This window comes from Triturus cristatus, chromosome 7 (assembly GCF_964204655.1).
Source record: "Triturus cristatus chromosome 7, aTriCri1.1, whole genome shotgun sequence".
NCBI lineage: Eukaryota > Metazoa > Chordata > Amphibia > Caudata > Salamandridae > Triturus > Triturus cristatus.
This window is the reverse complement of record NC_140590.1, coordinates 1,631,179,587-1,631,198,889: the sequence shown is the minus strand read 5'-3', so window position 1 is coordinate 1,631,198,889 and position 19,303 is coordinate 1,631,179,587. Positions and strand designations below refer to the sequence as shown.

Genomic DNA, 19,303 nt, shown 5'->3' with positions numbered 1-19,303 from the left:
TTTGATTAAATGGCAACTTTTGAAGAAGAGGAGTGGGTCAAGTTGCCATTGGTCAGTGACAAAACAACAGGACTTTTTAGCATAGGTTTTGCAAGCACTGTGTATCTTGAGTACTATCAAGAAGAACACCACACATAGAACATTAGAGCAGCATAACACATGCATACTACCAACAAGAGTTTGCTCCTTGTCAAAAAACTGAACCTCAAAGTGGCAAGACCAGGATACTACAGGTCATGCTATTAATATTATAAAGTGGAAAGTTTTTGGAGTGGCATCGACTATACTCACAGGTGTAAGTCTGCTGCTGAACATAAATTTGTGATTGCAATTCATTTTGCACAACTTAAACCCTGAATCTTTGTATCACTGCGCTGCGTAGGCTCAGCTTTCCACTATTCATAGGATGGTAAAATGAATACCATAAACTAGGTAATCGTAACATCTACTACAACATCTGTTTGATAATTTAAAGAAGGGCTTCACAAAAAAAGTGTATTATTATAATATTCTTATTGGCCCACTGAAGCAGGCTTCAACTATTCAATGCCCTTCCCCTGGATACTGGACTCGTAGAACCAGTGAGTAGGAATTAAATGGCTGAATCATTTAAAATCAACTGCGATTCAGTAACAGCGCCACACTGTTCTGCTGTGATTTATTAATCAACTAACAATTGCTACACTTACTTGATGTCTCCTCCATGTGTTGGGATCATTGAATTTAAGTCGGTAAGATACCCTTTTGGGTCCACCACCGTTTGGCCGCTCACAGAATCAGAAACCTGTGAAAAAGCAATGCGTGAAAAGGGTGGGATGCCACACACCACAAACCATTAAAGCATTTTAATTTCATTAGCAGCTGGCCACAGAGAGGCACCAATACACTTGATCACAGAGTAAGCTGCATCCAGATCTTCAGAAAAACAAAACGACTTCCACAATAAAAATCATAGTGCAAGAGAAACTTAGGGCACGTACTGAACATTACTTGCTCTGTTTTCAGGACAGAGGAACACATGCATCTAGGAAAGTGCTTCAGATTTTTGTAAAGATTAAGGGTCTTGTTAAGAGTGCCATATAATTCCCATGGGGAAATTAACATGAGTTACGAGGCTCACTGAAATGACTATACTTGTGGAGTTACAAGGAAGTTTGAGTATTTCATCAAAGGACTCTGCTTGCTGAATGCAGCAGAGATCTCGGTGGGGAAAAAAACAAGAAAATGAGGGAATAACTAGGGAAATCAGGTGTGAGGTTACTGATTCCCCTACAGTCATTCTTCATTCATAATGATGCTCTCAGGCTACAACTAAAAATCAACTGGTGTCCTCCTCACTTCTTGGAGTTACCAAGATCCCCTGACACCCCTCATTCTCAACGCCAGTTATGTCACACAAGGTTCTGCACTCAAACAAGGCTCTTCACTCTCATATCTCCTCAAGATGAAAGACACACCAAGAGAAATAGGATTTCCTTCTGTAGGGTGGAACCTCAGAATGTTGTTTCATTACTCCTATAGCATGAAAGTTCCTACAACAAGGTGAGCCAAGATGACTCCCTCATCCTGAAAGCCAGATACTCAACATGGAAGTCCACAATCTGAGTGCCTAACCGGTTTCTTAGTGAAAACTATCAGTTTCAGTCTGAAAAAGCACCTTTATTTCCAATAGATCGTTATTGGCAGGTTTGGCAGTAGAAACATCAAGAGCAAACATTTAAATATTGGAAATGGTAATATGATATACCATTACATTCTAATATGCAGTATCAACTTCAAGTGCTCAACAATACTCGTGCAATACAGTTCACTACCATGTCTGCTTTTAAACAATAGCATTTGCATGAGTGGATATGCATGCGTAAAAAGTGAAAAAACACAACCCTGAACAGTTAGCGGTAACCCAACCCAGATGTCTCAAAAATCCCACCTTTAAGGTGTATTCCTATGACAGCATAGGTTCAGCTTGGAAAGTCATATCTTTAAGCTGCATTTGTATCACGGACCGATTCACAGAATCAGCCATTTGCAACCAAAAAATACATTTTCCTATGTACCAAACCCATTTCGCGATTCAGTAACCTATTCCCAAATTGCAAAATGGGTTAGTGATTCAGTATTAGGAAGGGGTGTGTTAGGGACGTCCCTTCCTCAGTGACAAACAGTGCTATGTACGAATGTTTTGCAACAGAAATGCATTCATATTTTACCGCCTACTTTAAGTAGGTGGTAACTCATTCACAAACAGGAAGAGGTGCCCAGGAGATCCCTTCCCCTTTGTGAATGCATGCAAAAACGTTTTTTAAGAGCAGGCGGTCCCACAGACCACTGCCTAAAAATTTAACAGAATCGTTTCATTTTTCATTTTGAAACGCATACCGTTTTCCTGTAAAGAAAACGGGCTGCATTTAAAAAAAAAAAACGTTCTGTTATTTAAAAGCAAAGACAAACATGGTGGTCTGATGTCCCCAGCTGGCCACCATCCCTGTGTTTTTATTCCCAATGGGTCGCAGGTTGCGATCTACCTCAGGAATATTAATGAGGTAGGTCATCTGTGACCCCATTAGGAATCACTACATTTTTCAATGACACATTAGTACATAGGTGTTTGCAATTTTCTAATAGCTAATCGTAAACATTCGCCATTAGGAAATCGCAAAATGAAACATACGTACATGCGGCCTATAGTCTCCGTCTAAAACACAAAATTAATCTGATAAACTGGATACCAGGTCTGCCAAAAAGAGGAGCAACTCTCTTACCTGACTCAGCCTCATATCCATGAGGGTGTTCCTGGCTTGCCCAATCTTCCTCATGTCAAGTTCACCTGTGCCGGGCGTCATTAGGCCTGGTGACATTCCCCCAGGATACGGAGAGTTCAGGCCCCCTGGAAATGGGCTATTCAACCCACTAAATTGCTGAATAAAGAATAATGAAAAATAAAGGGGATTAAGCAACCACTCAGTGCCACCTGAAATCTGCTGTACCTTGGACCACAACCCTTTGAAACTAACCGATTGTCGGGGGTCCACAGATGTGTGGTTCTCTCCAGTCTGTAAGGCCTTTGCGAAGAAGCTGTCCGGGATGGGTGTGAGTTTTTCATAACGTGGGTTTCTCTGTCGCTTATTCCTGGCATCACCGACCTCTGGGATACTCATCCACTCTTCTTCAGTCACCTCAGCCAGCTTCCTCTACAAAGGACAGTAGCACCAGAACAAAAGCAAAGTGAATATCCAACCACATGAATAACCTCCTATTTCCCCAATGCCAAAAGGTTGAGAACTAGATTTAAAAGTTAAATTGTAAATTTACACAATATTCATTAGGGGTTATGGTGGCATCCATGGTGGCAGCATGATAGAGAAGCTCCACAATCGAGCTCATCACACTTCAACCCCGCACGGCACTGAAGTAATAATTCCTACACACTTAAGGAGGAAAGGGGGCACAGAGTGCTGGAAGCCCGGGGGTGGAGGGCACCAAACTAAACAATAAGGACGAGCAGAGCCACCCACAGGGGTCTTTCAGCATAGGCAGCTTCCTAGGCGGGTCTGCAAGAGGGGTAGCCAGTGAGCCGAGGTCACCGTGCCCCCCGATCGCCTTATCTGGCAGGCGGTTCACTGTCTCCACTCAGGGCTTTGCGCCTACCCAGGCGATCCTGTGTGGCCTGCTTTGTACGAAACACACATATCGGTTTCCATTTTGTGGCAACCCTGGGGCTACTCCAGTAAACAGCACAAAGTGGTCTGGGGCCTGCTGGAAGATTGTGGCCCTGGACCACCAGGCTTCTCACTGGGGTTTGGTTTATGGTGAGTGTCACCCCCTCCCTCCGGCCTTATATTTACTCCCTATAAATATTAAAAGTCCAGACCGGATGATCACCTATAGCAGAGTGTGATATCCAGCCTTGGAGTCAATACAACGGAGATGTTACCGGCTGGGATTTTCATTTGATTGCCTAGCATAAATAAATTGCAGAGTTGGAGGAGCCTTAAAAGTAACTGTTGTGAATGTCCGATAGTTAATGCCTTAAGTGATGGTTTGATAGAATGGTTGTACCACTGATGAGGACCTGGGCATTTATAACAAAAAGGTATATTGCACGCATAGGTGACCTCCACACCACCATTTTGATTGGTGATAATTGGCCATACCGCTGGTCGTGGTTGTGTCCATCATGCAAGACTTACACAGTGAAGAGAAGTGCAAAGGAGTGCCCTGAACTGCCATATAGCAGAGAGGTATGCACCCACTTTATTAAATCATAAACCCCAACAAAGTGATTGCATGGGGATAACAACCAGCAACAGCAAAAGGTTTTTGACCAACAGAAAACTTCAAAACGTGCAATAACAGCATCTGAACCTACGGATTAACAGGAGGGCACGATCTGGCTGGATGTATTGCCCCAACAACACAAGAACAATGCTCTTACAGCTCAATGCCTGCCTTTGCTCCATAGAGAGCAAGAGAGATGTAATGACATCAGAATGTGATCACCTAATGGCAAGGCTGGATCGCCAAAACGTCAGACTGGATGGGGATGAGCATCAGACTTCGATGACCTGGAATAGATTACTTAAAATTAAGAAGTTGGTCACTTCCATCACAGCCAAAAATGAAGATCTGGAAGCGTGATCATAGTAGAATAATATAAAAATCATAAGCATTGCGGAGTAGATAAACATGGGTCAACCAGCTACCTTTGCAGGGCGCTTATTAACTGACTTGTTCTGTCGGTCCAGTTTCTCAAAAACTTTTCTGGTGGAACAGGTGCACCAATCGCTGGGTCCCAGGTGGCCGCCTAGAGCACCCCCTCGAACACTTGTTGCAAGACTACTTAATTTCAGAAACCGTGATCCCGTGCTGTCTGGCGAAAGAGAAGGGCCCATTCCAGTATCAGGGCTCCACTTTGTCTCCATACCCAGAATTTACTATGGCCATCCGGAAAGCATTGATAGTAAAAATTGTTTTTCATTTGTGCCTTAGGCAATCGTTCATGGATAAGGAGATTCCATTTCTAATAGTCCTGAAGAAGGAGGTCACAAACTTCGAATAACCTCCGAAACGCGTCGACGCAATTCCGTTGTGTTAAATTTGGAAGGGGGCATACAATATCTGTGTCAAATGAGGAAGTTAACCCTTATTCAATTGTTGCCCATAAGGTTTCCGAATTAACTGGCTTATGACAAATTGACTGTCTTTTTTCAAAATCTCCTTGATTTGTGTTTTCGTCTCATTCAGTATTTTTTAATTTAACTTGTTTTTAATGTGTTTTTGTTTTATTTAAAATCTAATGCATTTTTTATGATCTGATTGTGGTTAAAGAAACTTTGTGAATCAAATAAACCATTTAATTGATTTTTTATAAATTGACGTTGCCTCGCATTTAAGTGTTCCACTATAATGAGTGATTTTGTGAATACCTGACCTTGGTAGTTGTTACCAATAACATGTGTGAATGAATTAGCAAACATTGGATTCGAAAAGGAAAACATTTTTTTACTTCACAGTTTGTCGGAGCTCTATTTCCTTTTTGAGAATACAGAGCCCCTCTCTTACCTTGTTTTAAGCATCCGGAAAGCCATGCAGAAATTCCACGTGGTGAAGTGTATATACTGCGATAAAAAGGCATAAAATATGCAATGCTTTACTCAGCCAGGCTAAAGGCAGAACTTGAAGGAAAAACTCATGGCTTTGCAGATGCCACAATTGCTCATTTGCTCTGCAATAAATCGGTGAGTACACAGGGTCCACAAAGACCGTAATCACCGCTGAAGAAACAAGAGACCCCCCTTCCCCGGAATGCAGAAAGAAGATGAAGCCAGAGAGCTTTAATTGCCCACGCCACATGAGAGCCCTTTAACAAACAATATTCTCTTGCAATGGGTGGGACTAACTTGAACAATGCTGGGTAGCAATGCCGCACTGGAAAATCTTTCAATTTACAGGTATCACAGGATGTTTCAATATTTCAAACATATTACCATGTTACTTGCTGCGCTGATCAGAAATTCCCTCAGGAATACTTATAAGAAATTGCAGGTCTTGGCTGACATACGACTTCCCTCTGGCATGTATATCCTTTGTTCTGTTTCGATGATTGGTTCTGATTGGTTCTGATTTTGTAATGGGATTGATGGCACTGGCAGTAGGGGAAATTACTGTTGGTGGGGAGGTAGTTGTAATATTTGATATTTGTACTAGAAAAAAAATATTGTGATAAACAAATGTTTATACACTATGACTGGACTTCAAAGGTATGACACATTAAAATTCCTACCATTTGACCTCTAGAAGTAAAACACTACCTTTTCAATTACGGAATATATTGGGCTTACATGCTCCTTAAAATTGGAGAAGAGTATTGGCATACTTGAATAAGCATATGGTGGACATTACCATGCTTACAAGAAAAACCCTAGAAGCCATGCAGCTTACTCTAGACAATAGGGTCAACAAAGATTCTTCTCTTCTTGTAGTACTTACTCGAGAGAGGTGTGCATTTTAATGCCTAGCTCACTGGACCTCAGACCTATCCAGAAGATAGAAGACCTGAATGGCAGGTACACTGCACTCATAGGCTCGCCGAACGGTAGTGCTAATTAATATATGTACCCAACACGCAGATGAACCCACGTTCTTCGATAACATTCTGACATTGATTAGATATACTGAAATTGAGTCAGTAATATGGTTTGGGGACTTTAATCAGGTACTGAACTTGGATAGCTCCCATTACAGAGGCTCACATAACGCCTGAGCAGTAGATGCGGTTCAAGACATTATGAATCTATCAAACTTGATCGATGTGTGGAAGCAGCATCATGGAGATGAGAGGGGTTACTCCTTTTCTTACTCACCTCACTACACATTGTTGCTTATATACAAATGCCTGACAACAGGTGCTAGTAATCTGGGTTTTCAGAAATCACTTACATGCCCTGCAGCCTTTTAGATCACTGCCTGGTGAAAATACTGATGACTGTACTTTGTTCCGGATTGAGTCATTCAAACTGAAGATTCCCTGTGCATTTACTGCCAGACTTTGTTTCATGATGAGTTATGTGATGTGATTATAGAACACTTTCAACAGAACCTAGGCTCCATAGCAAAATATGCCACACAATGTGAAGTTTTCAAAGCCTATGTAAGAGGGGTGGTAATGCTAAGCAAACTGGCATTTTAAGGATATACGTACATAACTAGTCATGACAACATGAAACACAGGAGCTGGAAGGCAAGGCTTTAGTGATTATTCAGACCACATAACTTAAAGATGAACACATTTCTACACAGATACAGGGAACAGGCTGATATAGAAGTTACTTACAAAGGAAGATGTGCTTGAGCTTGACAATATGGATCAGGCAAACGTTCTGCCAAAACGATTGTTTGCTAAAGCGGGGTGGGTTTCAAAGATGTAATGAAGATTGAGAGAGAGGTTGTGGAACCCTTAATAACCAGTGAAGAGATTACTGAAGAATTTGTAAAATATTACACACAGTTACATATCAGACTGTGGATGGTAACCCAGGTTGATATTGAGAGCTCCTTGAATGCGATTGCTGGATGACTGTCACAGACAGTTACTGAATGAGCCAATATTATTGGAAGAGATTATGTAGCCATGGATACCTTAGCGAGAGGGAAGGCGCTGTGATCAGATGGCCTAACTGCCGAACTCTAGAAGGCATACAAGAAAATCCTTTACCCACAGATTTTAGAAGTAAATACAGAGGCACTCCGAGAGAAAGAGTTACCCTCTTCACTAAAGGAGGGAATAATAATAGTGTTGCTGAAACCCGGCACAGACCCGACTAAATGAGCATTGTATCGCCCACCGACAGTACTCAATCTTGATAATAAGATTCTGATGAAGGTAACAGAGAACAGCTTGTCTTTACTGTTGGAGGGCATGGTGTCCCTGGTCCAATCAGGCTTTGTGCCACATGGATACACATCAGTTAATTTTAGCACAACATTTCTGATCCTGCATCACCTAAAACGCAAGCTAAAAACAGCAGCAATTGTTTTTTTTGATGAAGGAAAGGCCTTTGACTCCCTGGAATGGCCTTTCTATACAGCCACACAATGTAAATTTGGCTGCGGAGAAGAGTGCCTGAAAACAGTTGCTCTGCTCCATTTCAAGCCAAAGGCAAGGTGTGGGTCGATGGACTGACATTGGGGCAGTTTGCTGTTAGGAGAGACACTTGGTAGAGATGCCCTCTGTCACCAATGCTTTTTAGGTCTCGCCTGACCCAGCGCATGCGCTGGTCTGGCGAGACTTATTGAGAGGGCTCCAAAAAGTGCTACCAGGCCAGCCTAGAGCTACAGTGCGGGCGCGCGCGCCATGCTTGACCGCGATTACTTTCAATTTCAATTCAATAATACTTTATTTCGACCTGTTTCGGCCATAAAAGCAGCATTTAAAACACAGTACATTAAAATACACGGTAAAAAACACATCAATACTAAAATTTACAGCTGGCAACCCAAATTTGTCTAGGCACTGTTTCGAATTATAAAACTCCTTTTTATCCAAAATGCATGAAGATACTTAGAAAGTGCAAACACAATATAACCTGTTGTGTTCGATTTAAAAATTCTAAGTGCATCAGCATGTTTGTGGAAGCCCAGGTTCCTACATACAGGTACAATCCAGTGCTTCCGGGCTCTGCTATACATGGGACAGAAGAAGAGGATGTGACATTCATTCTCTATGTCCGTGCCGCATCCTGGGCATTTAGAAACCCCGGTGCTAGACCACTTGTTAGTAAGGCATGCAAGAGGGAGGCAGCCAAACCTCCATTGGATATATAAATTTCTGGCCAATACAGGGTGAATTACATTCAAATAGTCCTCAAAAAAGTATACAGTTTTTATCTCTAGGAATGAATTTACCATAAGACCATTACGTGAGTCATGCAACCATACACTAGTGCATCTAGATCTATATGACTGGGTAAGCAGTTTCCCTGAGATCTCACTACAGGCAATCGCTGGCTGATGCCACATGTCTGCAAGACCCATTAACATTAATTCCTGTTTAACATAGGAGAGCCAGGGAATATGCACAGCTTTGCTCAGGTTTAATACTTCCTGCAGTTCAGTTCTATATTGTATGAGTTCGGGAGTTAACCATAATCTCCTCCAGAATCTAAGGGGTTTAATAGATAGTTCCTCCTGGATAGGGAGTAAGCCCAGGTCGAGCCTTAGAGGAATAAGGGGAGTACTTTGTGGGAGCATTAGCAGCTGCCTCAGGAATCTATTCTCTGCTTTGGTTAGTTCGGGGCTCACAACGTGCCCCCATAGTTCCCCACCATACAAGGACGCTGCCCTTGCCCTGGATTTATAAATTTCAAGCCCTGGGCTTATGGGCCTGTATGTTGAGGCATTGTTCATTTTCAGTATTCCACCCGCTATTTGAGTCAATTTGAGCTGGGATTTTAAGAGATGGGGCACCCAGGAAAGGTTTTCGCTCAATGTGACACCTAGATATTGAAAGGTCTGCACTCTCTCAAGCGAGACTGTATCCAAGATAGGAGGGGGTCTGGTGCGTCGTGGGGGATTAAAAATCATGAATTTGGTTTTGTCTACGTTGATCTGTAGACCATGATCAATACAAAATTCATGAAACCCTACCAGTATGCGCTGTATCCCCGTGGGTGACTTAGATAGTAAAAGAGTATCGTCGGCAAACATTATGGCGCGATTTTCTTGCCTGCCAGCCTGGGTGCGTCGTTGTTTAGTACTGCATCCAGGCAGGAAATCAACCCGTTCACATATAGGCAAAACAAGGTGGGGGCAAGGACGCACCCTTGCCTAACTCCCTTGTTTACCGGGAACCTCGCAGACAAGACTCCTCCCCTCGCACACCTGACCTGTGCAAAATTCTGTGTGTGCAGTCTCACTAGTATATTCAGCAGAGCATTGGGTACACCCATATCCCGGAGAACAGCCCACAGTTTCCCCCTTGGCACGGTGTCAAATGCTGAACGGAGATCAACAAACACCATATAGAGGCTGCCACCCTCTATTGTGACAGTCTTCCAATACAGCATAGCTAGACGGAATAACTGATCCGTAGTAGATGTTTTACTCCTGAATCCTGCCTGGTAGGGTGACAGAATTTCGTTCTCATTGATCCACTCTTGCAAACGATCTAGAATGAGTCGCGCAAATATTTTTTGGGGGACATCAATGAGACTGATGGGTCTGTAATTTATTGGGAGCAGGGGTGATCCCTTTTTAAAGATAGGTATAATTTCAGCTCCCAACCATGAGCCTGGAACTTCTGCGCCTCGCAGGATAGTATTAAATAGAGCGCACAGGTACGGTGCCCAAATCAAGGGCTGATCCTTGAACATGTCACCGGGAAGCGATTACTTTCACTTTCGCGGCCGCACGGCCGCTTTGATGTTTGATCGCGATCATTTTCACGGCAGCACGGCCGCTTGGCATAGCCAATAGGTCTCGCTTTTGGGACCTTATAAGTATTTAGTTATGCAACTGTTGCATGGCTAAACACTTATAAGGTCCCAAAGGCGAGACCTATTGGCTATGCCAATGCTTGTTGTTTTAGCTATGGACCCTCTGGCAAGATATTTCGAGGAGCGTCATACCCATAAGGAGTTGTGTTTCAGGATGAGCAGACAATATTTTTTATTTGTCCACAACCCAATATATAATTTTCTCATCCTTGATAAGAGATGTGATAGAATTCAGTGAATCTCGAATAACTGGAGAAAGCACAGACCTGTGTCCCCGGACAGAATCGACAAAATAAACTATACTAGAGTGCTTGGTTAAAAAGGTGGAAGAATCGGTCAAATACTAAGGCGTAGTGATACAGCGGGATACAGAATCATTAATTTTTTTCCATAGTTGTTCTTTCTTATATTTCTTGCCAACACTATATTATGGCCCGCAGTGGAATGGCTGACATGCCACATTAGAATCTGGCTGAAGCTGACTGGGAGGGTTACACTTGTAAAAAAATGACAGTCCTTTCAACATTTCTACACTAATTTACTAATAAACCACTCATACTAAAAAAAACCTTTTCTGAAAACCTTTGTTTTTTGTTGGCGAAACAAGTGTGGGCTGACAATCAGCCACAGATAAGATGGAAAGTCATAACATTGCCTTTTGGTGAATGGTGGGGGAGAGGGGAGTTTGACGAGCCCGATTTGGAGCGTTACTACTTGGTCTCTTAGTGTTACTATGTTAGATACTGCTACCATTCAGAAAGTCATCTGCAATACCTTATATTGAAGATAGAGCTGTAAGAAAGAGGGTTTCTGTTGCAGTAACCCCCCCCCTTTTGCCTAATAGCTGATGCACTTTTCCTTGCTGTGCCCTGGGCTCCTGCCAATCAGGTGCCCAGGGCCTGTGTTCCTTCCCTAAAATACAAACTCCCAATTGGCAAACCCTGGCCACATGTCAGCCCCTAGTAAATGGTACCCTAGGTACCCAGGGCCTTGTGACCAGAGAAGGCCTCTAAGGGCTGCAGCACTCATTGTGCCATCCTTAGAGGCCCTGTGCCCTTACACACACACACTGCCTTTGCAGGCTGAGTGTCTGGGTGCAGGACAAAACAAAGAGTCGACATGGCACACATCTCTGTGTGCCATGCCCATCACCTACACTGCCAAGGCATATGTCAGCCACCCCTCTGGCTGGGTGCCTTATTCCTATGGTGTGGGCACAGGAGCAGGAGCCCTGTGCCCCTACAGTACCCAGGTCCATTCCTGGGCACTGTAAGTACAGTGCTGCCATGTACGAGTACATGGTGCCGAGAGCTCGTCAAACACGAGCTCCACAGCACCATAATGGCAACACTGAAGACTGGGAAGTTTGGTATCAAACTTCTCAGCACATTAAACCCACACTGATGCCAGTGTGGGATTTAATGTACTAAGCACCCCAGAGGGCATCTTAGAGATGCCCCCTTACAGCTAACCTACAATCCACGTCTGCTCTGAGGCTGCCCAGGCTGCCACACAGCAGACACGTTGCTGGACCCCTGGGTGGGAGAGCTCCTGCTCTCCCGGGCCTGCAACAATGCACATCCTGGGTGAGGTGAGAAATCTCCTCCCCCAGGACGAGCAAAGGGAAGCTTCAAAGGCATGCCGCCATTTGGAGTTTCCCCAGGCCACTGCAACCCCCCACTCTGGCGGGAAGCTTGGCCGGAAACCCCATACAAGGACAGGGGATGTGCCAGCCTGCCCACCCCACCCCTCAGGTGGGGGAGGCGAGGTGAAGCACATCTCCGGGCTCTCGCCATCTTATCCTATCAGGATTAGGCTACTGCACCCCTCCCACAGGAGAGAGGCAGGATAGGGGGGACCCACCCCAGGACAAGGACCCATTGGTCCCTGGCCTTCACCTACCTGTAACGCCCCTAAATCTAGTATTTAGGGGCACCCTGAACCTTCCTTCCTCAGATTCCAGATAGAAAACTACAAGAAGAGCAAGAAGAACAAGGATCTGCCCTGCAGCTGCTAAAAAGAGAAGAACAAGGATCTGCCCTGCAGCTGCTAAAAAGAGAAGAAGACACCAACTGCTTTGGCCCCAGCCCTACCGGCCTGTCGACTCTCGAACCTGCACCAGCGCGGCATCTCTCGTGGCCAGCAACCTCACCAACCCCGGAGGACCTGACTACCTCTTGGCTCTAAGCCCCTGGGACTCCCATGAGTAGAGTGAGGAAATATGAATTTTATGATCAGTTATGTCCCCTATCGTAGACCCCAACGGCTCCATGTGCATGCTACAAGTACATGTATGTTCCCTCCAGTTCCAGTTATGAAGACGCAAATACATGTGCGTCCACCGTCAACATGTCCTCTTTCAGATCCGCCATGAATGGGTCAGATATTCCATTCCTAAGTATGAAAGGCCACCGACTTTATGTGGTTCACTTTCCACGTTTTACAGTTCAGGCGAGTAGGCCCTGAATTCTGCCAACAAGCCTTTTCCTGCCTTCTGCCTCTGAAAGCTCCAGTCCGAGCCCGCATCTGTATTCATGAACTTTGTCCTACTCCCTGCGCGGCTAACGATGCCTGATCCGGCCTGTTTCCTGCCAAAAAACTGTATTTCACCTTCAAGATTATCTGCTCCGCTCCTCATCCGATGCATTCCTGTCTAGTAGTTTAGGTAAACATTCTTTCAGCTACCGAGCAAAGGGCCAGGCCTCACTGTCCTCATGCAAGTAATTCATAGCCCCTGTTACTATGGAAGATTCCTGCCCCCTCGCATCTCATGTAGACACTTAGACGCTTGTACACGCACTAACAGTCAGTATAGAATAGATTCCGCCCGAGAGACCTTTCCTTTTGGATAATACAGTTCTTTAAACATAAGATATTAGATATGATTTGGGATTAGGTTGACATGACCCCCCAGACTTCTGTCTCCACATGTAGAGCTAAATGTCAAGTCCCCTTCACCCTCTAGTTGCACGTCAATCACACGTCATGCGGCTGCGCGCGCATCTCTGCCAAGTATTTTCTGCCGACATTGCAGGATTCTCTTATGGATCCACCCACTTGTGACATCATGTTTAATGACGTTTCTAGTTACGCCTATATGTACGCCCTTTTTCATTACGTATGTGTATTATTATCTGTACTATCAGCTGTTACGCCTCCTGCATCTGTCTTAATGTAATGCTTTTCATATAAATATCTTTACTTGTCAATAATGTATTGCCTTCCCTTCCTGAACCTTCGTGGTGATGGAATTTGATGCCTATGGTTCGAACCATAATTCCTTTGTAGAGGAATAAAGCCTTTCAGAACCTCTAATACCACGGATTCTGCCTCTTATTTATACTGAGTTATTCTTACTAGACTTTACCGCATAAAAAATAGTACCGGTAATAAAATATTTACCACATAAATTGGCGCCCGAACAGGGACACTTTCTCATCTCACGCGCCGGAGGTGCGTTGCAGGCCCGGTCCTCTGCCACAGCTGAACGGACAAAAACGCGTACCCGCAGGATTTCCTGTATCTCCCTCCGGCCAAGCGGGGGTGACTGAGGCTGCGATCAACACCCAGACGAGGCGGTGAGAAGTGCGAAGTATCCCGACCAGAGCCTAGCTGAGAGAGCAAGATCCGAGGTATACAGAGGCCCACCAGGTTCCGAAGTTCCGAGTCCAGTCGAGTCGAGTCCAGTCCGGTCCAGTTCAGTTCAGTTCAGTTCCGAGGCCTTCCGTTCCGTGCTACCCGGTGAGTACCGTTGCCGGGGAGGCATTTAGACGTGCACATAGGTTGTGCCGGTCAAGACGGGTTTGGGTACACAAATCCGGTCTGCACTGTTTCAGCAGTGTATCTGTACTGTTTAGCAGTATATCTAGTATGTCTTGCATATAATTCAGTATTATCTAGTGTTAGTATTATGTCAGTAACTAGTTTCCCATTAGTTATCATCGTTCGTTAAACTGTTAAATGTTAAATGTTTTAATACGTTCTACATATTGTGGTGTGAATGATTGTTCATTATTGTGTTTATTGTATTAAGTGTGTTCAAGTAATAAGGTCTAAAAATGCCGCTCTTTTCAAAATTAAGACAGATCAAAACCAGAAAAGGGGTACTCGAAGAAGCTGTTCCCATTCCACCTAGGGACACTCCAGGGTACTTTATGTATCATAAATATGGCCTAGACGCCGTCTTATTTCTTGATTTATGGGTGGACTATACCAAAGATTTACCAGAAAGTCAGAGGTGGCCCGCAGCTGGGACCTGGGATGCAGATTGCATCATGAGAGTAGAAGAAGAATTATGGAAAAATAAAGCCAGACAGTCACAGAAAGATGCCATTGAATTATGGCGTAAAGAATCATATAGACGTACAGAAAAAGCGCTCAGACAGGAAGAGAAAAGTAGGGAGAATTCAAATAAAGCCCGAGAAAATATATTAATTGAGGAAGGTACCCGAGTAAAAGCAGAACAAGTAGATAGACAACGAAACACTCTTATGAATGGTATGTATCCTCTTTTGGCCGAAGGGTTACCTCAGGCCACCCCGGAAATACCGAAAGACTTGACACCTCCATTACTCCCGATAAAAGCACATCCCAAAACAGCAAAAGACGTTTTCCTTTCTTCCTATTTAGATGATGTAGCTCCTGAATATGCTAATGTTCCGCCACACACACCGCCCACCGATGGTGCTCAACGCCAAGATCATCCGTCTGTATCCCCGCAACAACAAACTCCTACGCACATTCCCACAGGTCCATCTGTTTCTACCGCTTTTCCTACATCTACAGTTTCTATCTTACATCCAACAAATCCTTTCGTGCCTAGCACCTCAGACGGTGCGACAGGAGGTACGACAGATATTTTTGCCACGCCACCCCGAGGAAATAAATTATCCCTTAGAGATTTAGCGTACGAACGTACACCCCAACTAGCAACTTCCGACATGTTTAAAGAGCATCTAGTGGATTGTAGATATGATCCTGTGCCCGGTAGACGGGACGGTATGCTGCTGTCATCACTACGTATACGACGAGCTTCAAGGTATTTAGCGACGCTACCCGGAATGGTGGCACATTTAGACAATATATATCACTTTGTACAATCAGGACGAGGCCCTGAAAGTATTGACGAAGCCATGGAATACCAGAAAGTGGATGTACAGAGACAACTGTTACGCTTCTTCATAAACTGTGTGATCAGAAACCAAGACAGGCCTGAGGTAGAGCAGAAGGAAATGCAAGTACTTACCAAATGGGGTCAGAATATATCAGAAGGGAAACATGATAAACAGACATGTATAGTAGTTATGTGCCGAAAGATTCGCAAAGAAGTAGAACGAATACATGAAGAAAGATTAGGGACAGATCAACATGAATCAGAGGGAGAGGAGGACGAAGAATCAGAAATGCCTACAGGACACTTAGAAACGATGGCTTATGTAGGTAAAGGAAGATCTTTTAATAACACCAGATGTTTTAATGATCCAATACGTCCGATACGTCCAGAATGTAATAGACATTTTCAAACCCCTATGTTAAATGCAAGGTCTCCTGAACACCTATTCCAAGCTGCTGATAAATTACTCCGAGACCGAAGGGGATACCATATGCTCGATTCCATGGATGAACAAGAATTAGCCAGGTCAGCAGTACAATGGGCTGACAGTCCCGGCAAATACAGTGATGATGCACTAGCACACACGTTCCTGAACCTTACCCCATACGAACAGCGTTTAGCTGGTATATACATGATTCAACACCTCCTTATATTATATAAAAGCCAACACTCCGATCCTGGACCCTTACCTGACATATTGACAGAATTACTCACGAATAAATGGAGAGGGTCAGGTACTGATTTGATTAAAGAAATTCTAGAATTTCGAAACCAGTATATAGTTTTCGTATGCCCGGAACATGTTCCAGTTCCCACTATGGGAAGAAAAATGTATCACATAGATAGACAGAATCCCTTACGCGAAGTACACCCAATCAGAGGTGAAGACAATAATTTTAAACGCGTGTTTGTGTACACGCCTATAACTAAAATTGAATTATTAGAAATGAAGAAAGTAGTACCCAGCCATGACAAGGATCCAGCAGGCTTCCACCGTGAGATAAAAGACATGTTACTCATGGGAGAGTATACCTACCCCGACATTATGAAAATATTAAAAGTATTAATGCCTGCCGGTGTTTACGAGAAACTCAAAGAAAAGGAATGGGAGGTGGGAGACCAAAAGATAGATTGGACAGCATTAGAAAACGAAGAAAAGGCCCGAGCTGCAGGATCAGGGCTTGGGGAAAAGACTACAGCACTACCAGGATTACTAGTGCAGGTACTGCCACGTTTATTAACTACGAAAAAGGAGGACTGGGGTGCAATCTCAGCCTGTAAACAAAAGCAAGATGAAGACACTAGTGATTTCTATTCCCGATTTGAAAAATGTTTTGGTATAAATAGTGGCATAAAAGCAAGTAGCGAGTCATATCCACATCTGTTTGTGACAAAATTAGTTGAAAATTCCCTACCACAAGTTAAGAATAGAGTATTGAAATTTGAGAGTACCTGGCAAGGTAACACCCCGTCACAGATGTTACAATATCACCACAATAGAATTAGAGAAGAACAAGAACATGAACAAAGACGTATGAAAGACACAAAAATGAAAATGCTTGTGGCTCAGTCAGTTCCAGCTGATGGTCATAAAAAGGGTGATTCCGCAGGTCCGACAAAAGGGACATGCAACTATTGTAAACAACAAGGTCATTATATACACGATTGTCCAGTTCTGAAACATAATATCGCCACGGGTAGAACCCAGGAAAGACCACGTCCACCTAGACAGGATCAGAACCAATCACAAATCCCTCAGCATGCACAATCTGGGCCAGCTCCGCAACAGGCAGCTCCGCAACAGACCGTAGCAACACCACAAGCGCAGCCTATTGCTGCAACACAAGCAACGACACAACAGATGTACCAGTATGCACAAAATGACTATCCCGATTATCAGCGATACACATGAAATAGCCTAGAGAGGGAAGTTGGCTTACCCCTTATCGAGGTTCCTGTAGATCAAGAGGGACCTTATGTACATAGTGAACTATTAGGGGAAGACAGAAAGTTTTTACTTGATACAGGGGCAAGCAGAACAACTATACGACGCAGTGAAGTTCCAGGGGCACCCCTCTCAGGCTCACAGAATATTTCCCTTGGATTCTCAGGAAAGCCTATCATTAATGAAGTATCGCAACCCCTTCCACTTACGGTTGGTCCATTGACACGAACTACAGATTTATTGCTTACTAAATCATGTCCAGAAAACTTGTTAGGTATAAAAACATTGAAAGCTCTAGGAGCTATAATCTGTTGTTCTCCGGAAGGAGTACGATTATTTTTACGTGACTTCAAAGGTCACTACGTGTCCAGAGACATGGATCACCGGCTGCAGAATTTACCTAGACACTTATGGGCACAAGGCCCCACTGATGTTGGTTGCATGAACATTACACCATATCGAGTCACACTAAAAACAGGAGTAGTACTACCACGAATGCGACAATACAAGTTACCACCAGATGCTGTTGTGGCTTTGCTGCAAATCATTGACGAGCTCATTGCACAAGGAGTGGTTGTAGAAACCGACTCCAATGTATGTAATTCCCCGATAATTCCGATTCTTAAAAGAACGGATCCAAAAGCACCACCAGTATATCGATTAGTTATTGATCTGCGCGAATTAAATAAATGTATTGTACCACAATACCCTGTGGTCCCAGATATCTCTTCATTACTAACAGCTATTGATTCAGAAGCAACGTTCTTTACTGTAATTGATCTCAAGAATGCTTTCTTTAGTGTCCCAATAGATCCGGAAAGTCAATATTTGTTCGGATTCAGTTTAAATGGACGAAGTTTTAAATTCACACGCGCACCTCAAGGATTCACAGAAAGCCCCAGCATCTATAGCCAAGCACTGAAACGAGAACTTGACAGTATCCACATGCCAGTTAACACTGCCTTGCTTCAATATGTCGATGATCTGCTGATCACCGCCCGAAGCGAACCTGAATGTGAAAAAGCGTCACTAACGGTTTTACGATTTCTGGCCGACAAGGGGCACAAGGTGTCCCCTTCTAAGCTGCAATTCTGTGTCCAGCAAGTTGTTTACCTTGGGCACTTGCTGTCCAAGGAGGGAAGACAGCTTACACCCGACCGCATCCAGTTAATTGCCAACATGCCACCACCCAAGACACAAAAGGAGGTGCAGGCTTTTATAGGTCTCACTTCATACTGTAGGCAGTGGATCCCTCAATATGCATTTCTAGCAAAACCACTCATTCAGTTGACAACACAGGAGGCAGCCACATCGACTGTCCTCCCTTGGACTCAAGAACATACACATGCCTTTGAAAGCTTAAAGAAAGCTTTATGCCAAGCACCTGTTTTAGCAACACCATGTTACAGTAAGCCTTTTACACTCTTTGTTACAGAACGCGAAGGTACTGCTTTGTCGGTACTCACTCAGGAACAAGCAGGATCACACAAACCATGTGCTTATTTCTCTAGTACATTAGATCCCGTAGCTCAGGCTCTTCCTGCGTGCCTGAAATCAGTGGCAGCAACAGCTTTAGCAATCAGACAAAGCGATGCCATAGTGTTAGGACATCAATTGACAGTACAAGTACCACACGCAGTAGAGGTTCTCTTGAACCGCACACAAACACAACACTTGACTATAGCAAGACTCACCGGTTATGAATTAACATTGTTTCAGCCACACATAGAAATCAGACGTTGTAATACATTA

The 19,303-nt window shown here is 43.9% G+C and overlaps 1 protein-coding gene across 1 annotated transcript in view; it reads right to left on the bottom strand.

Moving 5' to 3' along the window:
- PRPF6 (pre-mRNA processing factor 6) overlaps positions 1 to 19,303 on the bottom strand; it is a 349,710-nt gene that overhangs the window by 281,352 nt on the left and 49,055 nt on the right. The window contains exons 5-7 of the mRNA XM_085619664.1: positions 3,015 to 3,191; positions 2,763 to 2,918; positions 690 to 784 (exon numbers count right to left, since the gene is read on the bottom strand). Of these exons, the coding sequence (XP_085475790.1) occupies positions 690 to 784; positions 2,763 to 2,918; positions 3,015 to 3,191 (428 nt within the window). The remainder of the gene's footprint in view (positions 1 to 689; positions 785 to 2,762; positions 2,919 to 3,014; positions 3,192 to 19,303) is intronic.